The following is an 11,793-nucleotide window of genomic DNA, read 5'->3' on the forward strand; positions in this document are numbered from 1 at the left end:
TTTTTTTTATTTATAAACATTTTGTATTAAATTATTCTTTTTAATTTTTTATTATTATCAAAGATCTTTTAATTAATATTTTTTTTTTTTTTTTTTTTTTATTATTTGATTTGTTTTATTAAAAGCGGATTTGTAAACATGATTTTTTTTTTTTCATATATCAATTAATTTAAAAGAATTTTTTTATAAAATTAAAATAACCTTTCATAATATTTTTATATATTTATAATTTAAAACATTAATTAATTTTTATTTAGAAACTAATATTTTAAAAAGAAATATTTAATACAAACATTTAAATAATAATATATTTAAAAAAATTATATTGATAATATATCATATAAATTTATTAATTAAAATATATCTAATTATTTTAAATATAATACTATATAAATTATAATTATTAAATATAAATTTAATTAATATAAAATAAAATACAATAAATAAATTAAAATATATAAAACCATAAAATAATTAGATTAATATAATATATATATATATATATATATATATATATATATATATTTATACATATATATTATTTTATTTATACAATAAAATTTAATATTATATAAACTATTAATATTTTAATCATAAAATAAATATAATAATGAAAAGTATACATATAATAAATAAATAATCTTTAAAAATATATATTATATAGATATATTTTATCCAAACAAATTTAATAACATAAAAAAATACTCAGTTTCTAGATCCTTAAATAGATGAAACATAATTCGAATTTTCAACTCTTTAATTAAGTCTATACAAATGTTTTTAAAAAAAAGTAAAATCTGGGTGTTCTTCTCCAACACTTTTATTTAAAATTTCCAAGCATTTTTCCAAATTTTATTAAGCTAATTAATAGTTTCCCATTTGTTTATAAACTAAACCTAAATTTCCCAAAGATGTAGCCACAGTAGGATTATCTGAATCTTTTCCAAATTTCAAATAAAGTATTTATAAGCAATCTTCATAACATTTTTTAGCTTTCACCACTTCTTTTTGACTTTTAAATACATTCCCTAAATTATTCAAAGTAAGTGCAATATCAGGAGAATCGGCTTGCAATTAAGATTTTTAATCACTAAAGCCCTTTCATAATATTTCTTCGACCTATGAAAATCTCCTAAATCGAAATACACATTTCCTAAATTTTCACAATTAGAAGCCAAATCAATATGTCCACTTCCGAAATGCTCCTCCCTAATTTCCAATGCTTCTAAAAGAAATTCTAATGCATTTTCTACATTTTATTTTATTTAATAAATATATAAAATATTATCTTATTTTTTTAAATATAATACCATAGTTTCCTTTTAATCTATTAATTTCTCCTAAAGAACACAAACACATGGCTTTTAATTAAACTTATTCTTCTTAACCTACGTATAAATTTTCGACAATCTTTAAAGCTTTTTTCAATCTTTTGTCTGCTTTTTTATATAAACCTAGACTACCATATAAATTTCCTAAATTATTATAAAGCCTTGTTGCTTCTATGCTTTTTTCTCCTACTTAAATTAATATTATTTATAAAGATTCTTCCTAAAAAGCTCTTGCTTTTAAAAACTCTCCCTTCATCTTGTATATATTACCTATATTTTCTAAAAGAAGAGCAAGTTCAAGTGTATCTTCTCCATTATTAGCTTTACGTACACATTCAATAGCCATTTCATAATATTTAATTGATCCATCCAGCAAGCTTTTTTTACGAAATTCATGTCCAGTTTCATTATAAATAACTGAAGCTCTCATAAAGAAATTTTTACCTTTAATTTTTTATTTTGAAAAAATATTACTTCTTTATAATTTTATTACTTTTATAAACATCGTTTAATTCTAAATAACCATTCCCAATTTTAACTAAAATATCAGCTTTATTTAAGTCTTGGGAATTAGTTTCATAACTTGAAATTATTTCATCGTATTTATATATCCATTAATCAAAAATAAACATTTTAAAATATTCATTTGCTATTAATTCTTAATCTTATATATAACTAAAAAAATATTTTTTTTATTTTTATTTTTATTTTACTCTTCTTAACTTTTTTTTTTTTTTTATATTATAAGCTTTAAATAAGATTGTTTTCGTTATTTTTTGGATAATCTTCCATACTAAAATAATTACTACAATATTTATCTAAACTAATAGCATTAATTCTCTTATAAGGATATTTATTTACCATCTAATCTACTATTTAATTTAATTCCAAACATCCTAAATCTATATTAATGTTAGCTGTTCCTTTATGTTTTACCTAATTTAAAAATAATAATAAAAATAAAAATAAATTAAAAAATACTTTATTTAAAACATTCTCAAATTCTAATTCATCATACAAATTTTTCATTAAAACCACAGTTAATCCCAATCCATACATATCAAGAGAAAATGGATTAAACTAGAGTACTTTCTAATTAACATTCCCATGCATTAAAGTTAAAATCTCAGGTGCTAAATACTACGGTACCCCCCTCACAGTATTATACCCTTCCCCATCTTCAAACTTATAAACTCCTTTCATATTTACATCTTTGATTTTTTCGTTAATTTTAGCATCCTAAAAGCCTCCAATTTTATAGCATTTTTCCTAACAAACATACCAAATGTTTGTCGGCCTAATATCTCTATGTGAAATTCCCATTCTAAACATAGTTGCTAAAGCTGAGTTTATATCTCTTATAAAGGAAGTTAGTTCTTATATAGAAAATGCCCACTTATGTTATTTTCTGAATTAAATAATATCATGTAAGGTGACATCGAAATATTCTAAAATAATTACCAATGTTTTTTATTTGTTCGCTTTTTCCTAAGACTCAATTAAATATTAGTCTTTTATTTAAATTATATGAGAATGAGGAATCCCATTATTTACTACTTATAGTTATTTCATTATATATATTTAATATAAAGCTGCTTTAAATTCATAATCATCATATTCATCGAAATTTATTAATTATAGTGTGTATTTTTCGTTTGTGCGTTTATCCTATGCACGAGTTATTATAGAATTTTAACAATTAAAGTCTTTTACAATATCTTATTCAATTATCCATTCGTAGTTACGGTCTAAAAAAAGAGAAAATAAATCCTTTTTTTATTAGAGTTCTACTTTTATTACTTCTTCTTGAGAAAATTCGTCATAATTTTTTAAAGATAAAATAAATTATAAACGATCGTTTTCTAATTTTGTACAATATATTTAAGAAAATCGACTCGTCTCATTTTTTATTTTCTATCGAATGTCAATATTTGACTATACGTTTAACATTGCTTCCTTTTTTTAATATAAAAAAATTATTAAAATTTAAATAGATTTTTTTTAATGTTTTTTAATATAGTTTATTTATTTTTGATTATTATATTTTTACTCGACCGTCTTTATCTCCTGGTAATGTAGAACAGCATTTAAGGGATTAACCCATTTTTATTATTTATTTTTATTTATTTTAATAATATTAAAAATATTTTTTTAATTATACTTTTGATATAATATTAAATTATATAATTTTATGTATATGAATAAAGAAAAAAATTAAATTATAAATAAAAATAATTTTTAAAAAATAAATAAAAAATAGAAATTATAAAATAAATAAAAATTATTATTTTTTTTTTAAAAAAAAAAAACATATTATTATTATTTAAATAAAATAAAAAATGAAAATAATTATATTAATATAAATATAATTTTATTTAGCATATCTTTAAAATATAATATATTTAAATAAAACCGAATATTTCAACTATAATTTATAAGATAACAATTTATCATTTATATTATAAAAAACTGATACAATATATGATACATATATTTTAATATCTGATGCCTTAAAAGGCAGGTAATTATTAACTTATTTCCTCGATAAATATGATTTTCAAATGAAAAATAATAAATCTATCGAAGAAATAGATTTTTTAAATTAAATAAGTTCCCAAGAGGATAAAAACACACGAAAATGTGATATTTGCAGTAAGCTATTTACAAATTAGTAATTTTTGCATTTACATTTGGTTAAAGACCATATAGAAATATTAAACGAGTATTTTTTTATAAATAAAGTATGTAAATTTATTGATTGTTCAAATAATTAAAATTTATATGTAACATAAACATAAGAATAAGGATAGGAAAGAATATAAAACTGCTATAATTTTCTATTTAATAATTTTATTTAAAATAATAATAAAGATTTCTATAATAATGTTATTTAAGTGTGTAATGAAATTGTTTATGAAAAAAATGATATTTTAAAGGATCCTTTATTTTCATATTTAAAATAAGGATTTTATAAAATTTTATTTTATATTTTTGTTATTATAGCAATATTATATTATTTTATAATATTCTTTACTTCTGATGGTAGAAAAGGTTTAATGAATTATGAATAATGAAAATTTTATTTTATTATTATATAAAATAATATTTATAAATATAAGTTTCAAATAAAAAAAATTTATAATTTTTAAAATAAATATAAAAATATATAATTAATAATATAATAATAGTTTTATAAATATATATATATATATATATATATATAAATATATATATATATACTAAATATTTTTTTTTTTCAATTTTTTTTTCTTATTTTTAATTTATATATTAACTTTATTATATTTGATATTTTTAAATTAATAATACATTATAATTATTACTTTAAAATAAAATATGTATAAATAAGCAAAAAAAATTACTTATTTTAATTAAAATCAATAATCACAATAATTTTAATAAATCTTAAGGCACCGCATAAAATATTTATTAAACATGTCCTTCTTAATTATTTTTAACTAAAAATACAACTTTATTTCTTTCCAAAAATTTACTTAATTTTCCTGCATCAAGATTATCATATTATACAACTACTTGTTCTTTTGACCAAGCCTAAATAATTATATAATTAATTTTAATAATTAAATATATATATTTTTATAAAATAAAAGAAAATAGGATATATAATAAATTTATATAATATATTTAAATAAATACTTTTTTAGCTAAATCATTATGTCCTAATTTTTTCGTTTAAATAGCTTTCATTAATTTTTCAGGATAAACAGTTGAATAAATGCTTTTATTAACAATTAAAGGCAGAGCTGGTACTCCATTTTCGAATTCCTTTAAAGCTTCTCCTACTGTTATATTCTCATTATACATCTTGCATATTTTAAGTTAAATTTTATCCAAAGAAATACCTTTCAAAGGGCTTTATTAATAATCTTCATCTTCCAATTCTTCGTAATCATAAAATTACTTGCCCACCATCCATTCTTTACTTACAAATTTTGTGATATAATTTCTCAAATGATCCGCTAAAACACAAACTATTCTTACATTTTCACCTAAATTATGTTCTTTAGCAAACTCTATTGCCGCATTAACTACTTATCCACTTGATCCTCCGCAAAAAAGCCCTTCTTCCCTAATTAATCTTCTTGCCATTTTAAAACTAGGTACATCAGTAGCTTTAACCCAGATATCCACACTCTGTCTGTCTAAAACTCTAGGCACGAAATCATACCCTACTCCCTCTATTTAATAAGATTCCATTCTAGAATTTAAAGTCTAAGGTTAAGCTAAAATAGAACCATAAGGATCTACCCCTACAATTTTACAAGTAGATAATTTTTCTTTCATTTTTCTTGCTATTCCAGTTATAGTACCACCTGTACCTACTCCAACGAATAAATAATCGATTTTGTTATCACACTAATATAATATTTCTTCAGCTGTACCATCATAGTGTGCTAGAGGGTTTCCTGGATTTATATATTAATCTAAAATATGACTATTTGGGATTTCTTTTTACAATTTTATAGCCATACTTATATGACTTTCTTTGTTATATTTTTTATAAAAATATATATGCGATTATAGATTTATATATACCTGGATCATCAAATTCAACCTCAGTTGGAGTTCTTACAATTTTGGCCCCTAAAGCCATTAAAACATCTGTTTTTTCAGTCGACATTTTCTCTGGTAAACAAATAATCATCTTATATCCTCTTATGGCAGCAGCTAAAGCTAATCCAATGCCTGTATTTCCACTTGTGGCTTCAATAAGAGTGTCTCCAGGTTTTATTCTTCCTTATTTCTCAGCATCGAGTAACATACGACGTCCGATTCTGTCTTTTAGAGATCCTCCAGAATTAAAAAAGTCACATTTAGCTAAAATCTCACATTTTAAGTTCTCTGCTTTTTACAAATTGCTTAATTTTACCATAGGGGTATTTCCGATAGCATCGAGGACACTTTCCATTATTTTCTTAGGCATGGGACAGTATATTTCTTGGGAATGAGGAGATTTTTAAGTTGTATTGGGTTACCATGTACATTTTATAGTTTCTAAAGCTGGATCTTGTCTTGGATACATTTTTTACTTATTTTCTTTTATTTAAAAAAATTATATTTTTTTTAAAAAAAAAATTGATTATTGATTTTATTTTTGATATTTTATTTAATTATTATTGTTTTAATTTTTTTTTGATTATTTTGGTTAATTTTTCATTTATTTAGTGAATGTAAATTTACTTATATTATATGTAATAATGATTTTATTTTATTATGATTTATAGTTTTAATAAATTAAATATATATATTATTTCTTAGTTAATATTATTACATTTTTATTATATTTTGAAAAAAAATTAGGAAATAAATTTAATTATTTTATATAAAGAATATATTAAAATATATAAATAAAAATTTTTATTAATCATAAAAACAAATTAAGAAAAATTATTATTATGCTTTAGAATAGTTTAATTTTATTTTAAGTTATTTTTAATTTATAATATATAATTTGAGATAAATAAAATTATTATATTAAAAATAGATTTAAATAAAAAAAAAATCAATATTATAATTACATTGATTAATAGGATTTTATATATTATATATAAAAAAAATGAAATTACATATAGGACGAATACAGAATAAAAAGTAATTCAATAATCAATTTAATATTAATTATGATAAAAATAAAAAAAAAATATTAGTTTATATATAAAAAAAACTTAAACATAACTATTTATAATAAATTAAATATATTATAAAAAAATTATAATAAAAAAATTATAATTAAAATTAAAAAATATATAAAAAAAAAAGATAGATTATAAATATTTATTTATTATATAAATATATATTATATATATATAAATAAATATATATATATTTATTTATTTTATAAAAATATATTTATTTTTTTACAAATTTTTATTAAAATTTCTATGATTTATACATATTTAATAATCTAAAATATTATTATATTTTACTATATATATACCTATATAATTCTTATATTATATATTAAATTCTAATAATAAAAAACGCTAAAATAATAAATCTTTTCACATTTATTTTTATAATAATTTTGTCTAATCAATTTTTTTAATAATAAAGTCTAAATTTAAAATAAAATAACATTATCTATATAATTTATTTATAAATAAATAAATATATTTCAGATATTTTTACAATTTTAATCTTCTATAAATAGTATTTTTCTTTTTATTAATTATAAAGCATCTTTATATTATTTTCAATTAGTATTATAAGGTTTAATATTTAAATATTATATAACGAAAAAATAGAAAAAAATAAAAATTATATAAATTATATAGATTAGATTAAAAATTGCTTAATATATATAATTTTAATCTTATTTTTTGTTTTTTTGAATTTATAATATTATTATTTTTTATTATTTATACTTGGTAAATCTAATAACTTATTTTATAATAAATGCATATACAATTAAATTTATATTTTTATTTTGTTAATTCTATATTATATATCCTATTTTTATATTGAATATAAAAAAATTAAATAAAATAAAAAGCAAATAAAAAAAACACTACATTTAGCAGATATATTTGTTAAATCTTTAAATAAAATAAAATAAAAACTAGATATAAAACTAAAATAATAAAAAAAGGCCGAAATAAGTAAAGACTTGATAAAATTGATATTATTTAATATTTTATAAAATACAAATTTATATTTTATTATTAATGCGATATATGTATAGTATATAATAATGCGTAAAATTATATTTTATTATAATAGATATACATTTTACCTAAATATAAATTTAATATTTTTTAATCAATTTATTCATTTTTTAATTATTTTTTCTATCTTTTTATAAAATAATAAGCAAATAAAAAATGTCAATAAAAAATTGTATATGTTCCTAAATTTAACACTCAAAATTTTAACATAGTTTCTTTTAATATTGTTAAGATTGTTTATAATCCTTAAATAAATCTACAGGAATAGATTCTTTAGAAACAAACTTTTAATCAACTGAAAAAGAAATGGAAGGTTTGCAAAACTCAGACATATTAAATTTACTCTAAACACAATCATGTACAGAATTCATATTACCAAGTTAATTTTAAAAGTTAAAGGAAAGTACCAGTTCTGAAGCATAACTTAAGTTTTACTTTGAAGAAAAAGACATTTTTAACAATGAAAACTTTTAATATGATATTTTTCAAAAACCATAAACCAATATAAATAATAATGAAAACAATGATCTATTTTCCTTTGATAATTCCTTAATACAAGGATTCTAATTTTTTTAAAAAGAAAGAGACGATAAAGAAGAATAAGAATGTTAAAATAAAAGAGAATAATAATCTGAATAGTAATAAAATTAGTAAGAATCTTTTAAATAAAAGAAAATTATCAAACAAAAACTGCAAAGTAATTAGAAATAATAATCATAAAAAACTATTAAATCTACTAAAGGTAAAATCACAATATAACGCTGGACATTAGAAGAACATGATAGATACATATAATACTGCTTTTTGAATAAAGGACTTTTCTTAGATCATTTACAAAACTCATAAACTAAATCTGAAGGCTAATTAACAAGATATAAATCTAAATAAAATATATATATAAACATGAGTAACTACGTTTAAACTAAAACTTCTAACCAATGTAAATCTCATCATTAGAAATACAAACACTAAATATTCAAGAAATTACTTGGAGATGCGCCTTTATTTTAAACTGAAATCTCTTATTTACTTATTAATAAAGTAAAAGATCAACTAAAGAAACTAAAGGATAATCTATAATTACTAGAAGAATGTGGGAAGAATGTTAATAAATCTGCTTTGATTTAAAGTAATGCTAATTAAATTTTAATGTAATTTGATTCTGATATTGGAAATTAACTTAGAAAAGTGAAAATCCATATAGAAAAAAATATAATAAATAAATGAATATGAAAAAATAATAAAAAAATTAAAAACTAATTTTTTTTTTAAGATTTATAAAAATTTTAATAATATTAAAAAAATTATATTTATAACATGGTATTAATGATTATTTATTTATAAAAATAAATTATTTATTTATAATTATCAAAATAAATTAATAATTAATTATGAAATTTTTATATATACACGGAAAAATAATCTTTACATAATAGATATAACAAAATTGTAAAAAAAAAAAAAATAATATGTATACTAATTGATTATCATTTACTATGCAAACATACCCATTTATTTCATAGATAAAAAATAATAAATGAATATAATTAATGAAATAAATTTTAAATAATTTAATATAGGCAAATTAAAATTAATTTAAAATTAAGATAAAGAAATCGAATAAATTAAAAAATAGAAAATATAACCATTGTCAAAAAATAAACATTAAATTTATCTTTAAAAAGTATGCAAATTATATAAATATATTATCTTTAAATATAATTATAATAAATCATTTATAATTAATAGATTTAAAAAATTATCATCTTAATTTATAAATTAAAAATTTTTCATAAAAATATTATTATTTTTTCATTAAAAAATAAAAATGTTTTTATTATCATTTTTAAAGCAAAACAAAATATTATCATTTTTAAAAAAATATTAAATAAATAAAAACATAAAATTGATTAAAATGATACAAAACATTGTATAATCAGATTATCTAAATTTTGTTACTTTTAAAATAATATCTAAAATTTAGTTAATAAAAATATTTAGAATAAACATGATATTAAAAATACAATAATAATGCTGTGTAAATATTAAAAACTAAAAAAAGCAATTTAATTATTGTTTCTTTAAAGAGAAAATGATTTAAAAATTTATTTTTAAAAATTGATTTGTAAATTATTAAATAAATAATATATTGAAAAATATAAATAAATTAAAATAATTTAATAAATAAATATATTTCATTGAATATTTTTTTTCTTTTAAATATGTAATAAAATTTGTATTATTTTTTATATTAATAAAAAATAAGCAATTAAAGATTTATTTTTTATCATTAATAATTTTTATATTCAAAATGTATTTTTATCTTATTAATGATATATTTTTCATATAATTAAATCTTAAATATATATTTAAATAATTTTATTTTTAATATAATTGTATTTATTTAAGATTTTTTATTTAAATTTATTATTTGGCCTGTTATTAGATTTTTTTATTATTAATAAGTATATTCAATGACTATTTAATTAATATTTTATTTCATTTGCATTTTTAGATTTTATTAAATATTATTCTTGAAAAAATAAGTATTTACCTTAAAATCTAAAAAAAATATAAATATAATTACTTTTATTTTAAATATATATTATAGTTTTTTATTTAATTTAAATTTACTATAAAAAAAAAAAAAAAAAATTATTTTTAAATTTATTTATAATTGCTTATAATTATTATTATTTATATGTTTGGTTATGAGTTATGTATTAATTTATTTAGGTATTTATTTATTTGTTTTAATAATAAATATCTTTAAAACATTTCTATAATTTTAATTTATTTAATATTAAATAATTTTTATTAATAATATTTCTTAATTATCTAATAAATAAATACTTTTTTAAAAGAAATTAATTTTTTTCATAAATTTTATTAAAATTATTTTAAATATCTTATTATGATTATATTTATTATATTTAATATTTGAAACTTAATATATTATCACACTATAATTTCATTTATTAATTTCTATTTATTAATGCAAACTATTTGAAAATTAATAGTTAATTTTCTTTAATTATTATTTCTTTTTAATATTTTATTCAAATATTTCTTAATCATTTTATAATTTTTTAAACTATCATTAATACAAATTGCATGATAAAAATACCATCATTCATAACTATTTTTTTTTTCTTATTAGTTGATACTTTAAATATTTGATAAACCTCAAAAAAGCAAACTTTGCGTTTATATAAAAAATGATAGCTAATTTTTATTTTATTAATATATTATAAAAAAATATGCATTAAAAAATTAAATACAAAAATATATCTAATTATGGCATTAAAGTAGAAATAAAAATACTTATATATTTTAGATAGATTATGAATGTAATTTAAAGTTTTTTTAGTTTAGAAATCTAATTTTTATTTGACAAAAATAAATAAAGATTAATAAAAAAAAAAATTAAGAATAAAAATTATATGTGATTTATTAATTTAAATATTTATTTATAAAAGATATTTTTTTATATTTAAAAAATATTATTTTTAATATGTAATATAAAATTTTTTATACAATCAATCCATTTATTTAATTTATTTAATATATAATAATTATTTATATCTTTAACTTCTATTTTTATTAAATATCTGTATATATATTATAATTATTAAAAAAAAGAAAAATATTAAAAAATTTGTAAATAAATATATAAATAAAATATAAATTATTATTAAATAAATAATTAAAAAAAAATATTTTTAATATAATAGAATTATTTTTCATTATTTTTTTAT

The 11,793-nt window shown here is 16.6% G+C and overlaps 2 protein-coding genes across 2 annotated transcripts, besides 18 other annotated features; both read right to left on the reverse strand. All coding sequences in view use genetic code 6, as the record gives it.

Moving 5' to 3' along the window:
• Nucleotides 1–23: part of a microsatellite that runs on past the window's edge.
• A 459-nt stretch (nucleotides 24–482) lies between these two features.
• Nucleotides 483–539: a microsatellite.
• Nucleotides 540–1,037: 498 nt separating this feature from the next.
• On the reverse strand, nucleotides 1,038–3,281 carry IMG5_181150 (hypothetical protein; the record flags this gene model as incomplete). The annotated part of the gene is made up of 5 exons (XM_004027482.1): nucleotides 1,038–1,249; nucleotides 1,311–1,775; nucleotides 1,825–1,995; nucleotides 2,045–2,267; nucleotides 2,313–3,281. The coding sequence occupies 5 exons, from the start codon at nucleotides 3,279–3,281 to the stop codon at nucleotides 1,038–1,040; spliced, it is 2,040 nt and encodes a 679-aa protein (XP_004027531.1).
• Nucleotides 3,282–4,479: 1,198 nt separating this feature from the next.
• Nucleotides 4,480–4,578: a microsatellite.
• Nucleotides 4,523–4,570: a microsatellite.
• A 67-nt stretch (nucleotides 4,579–4,645) lies between the features above and the next one.
• IMG5_181160 (hypothetical protein) lies at nucleotides 4,646–6,393 on the reverse strand (the record flags this gene model as incomplete). Its single annotated transcript, XM_004027483.1, has 3 exons — nucleotides 4,646–4,901; nucleotides 5,007–5,854; nucleotides 5,907–6,393. 3 exons carry the CDS (start codon nucleotides 6,391–6,393, stop codon nucleotides 4,734–4,736), a joined length of 1,503 nt encoding a protein of 500 aa, XP_004027532.1. The 3' UTR covers nucleotides 4,646–4,733.
• A 657-nt stretch (nucleotides 6,394–7,050) lies between these two features.
• Nucleotides 7,051–7,106: a microsatellite.
• Nucleotides 7,079–7,121: a microsatellite.
• Nucleotides 7,122–7,136: 15 nt separating this feature from the next.
• Nucleotides 7,137–7,197: a microsatellite.
• Nucleotides 7,154–7,197: a microsatellite.
• An 822-nt stretch (nucleotides 7,198–8,019) lies between these two features.
• Nucleotides 8,020–8,088: a microsatellite.
• Nucleotides 8,089–8,112: 24 nt separating this feature from the next.
• Nucleotides 8,113–8,150: a microsatellite.
• A 1,215-nt stretch (nucleotides 8,151–9,365) lies between these two features.
• Nucleotides 9,366–9,416: a microsatellite.
• A 395-nt stretch (nucleotides 9,417–9,811) lies between these two features.
• Nucleotides 9,812–9,875: a microsatellite.
• A 256-nt stretch (nucleotides 9,876–10,131) lies between these two features.
• Nucleotides 10,132–10,165: a microsatellite.
• A 238-nt stretch (nucleotides 10,166–10,403) lies between these two features.
• Nucleotides 10,404–10,437: a microsatellite.
• Nucleotides 10,436–10,468: a microsatellite.
• Nucleotides 10,469–11,001: 533 nt separating this feature from the next.
• Nucleotides 11,002–11,032: a microsatellite.
• A 470-nt stretch (nucleotides 11,033–11,502) lies between these two features.
• Nucleotides 11,503–11,547: a microsatellite.
• Nucleotides 11,548–11,679: 132 nt separating this feature from the next.
• Nucleotides 11,680–11,740: a microsatellite.
• Nucleotides 11,741–11,793: the final 53 nt, after the last annotated feature.

Source organism: Ichthyophthirius multifiliis (genome assembly GCF_000220395.1).
Source record: "Ichthyophthirius multifiliis unplaced genomic scaffold scaff_1120509251321, whole genome shotgun sequence".
Taxonomy (NCBI): Eukaryota; Ciliophora; class Oligohymenophorea; order Hymenostomatida; genus Ichthyophthirius; species Ichthyophthirius multifiliis.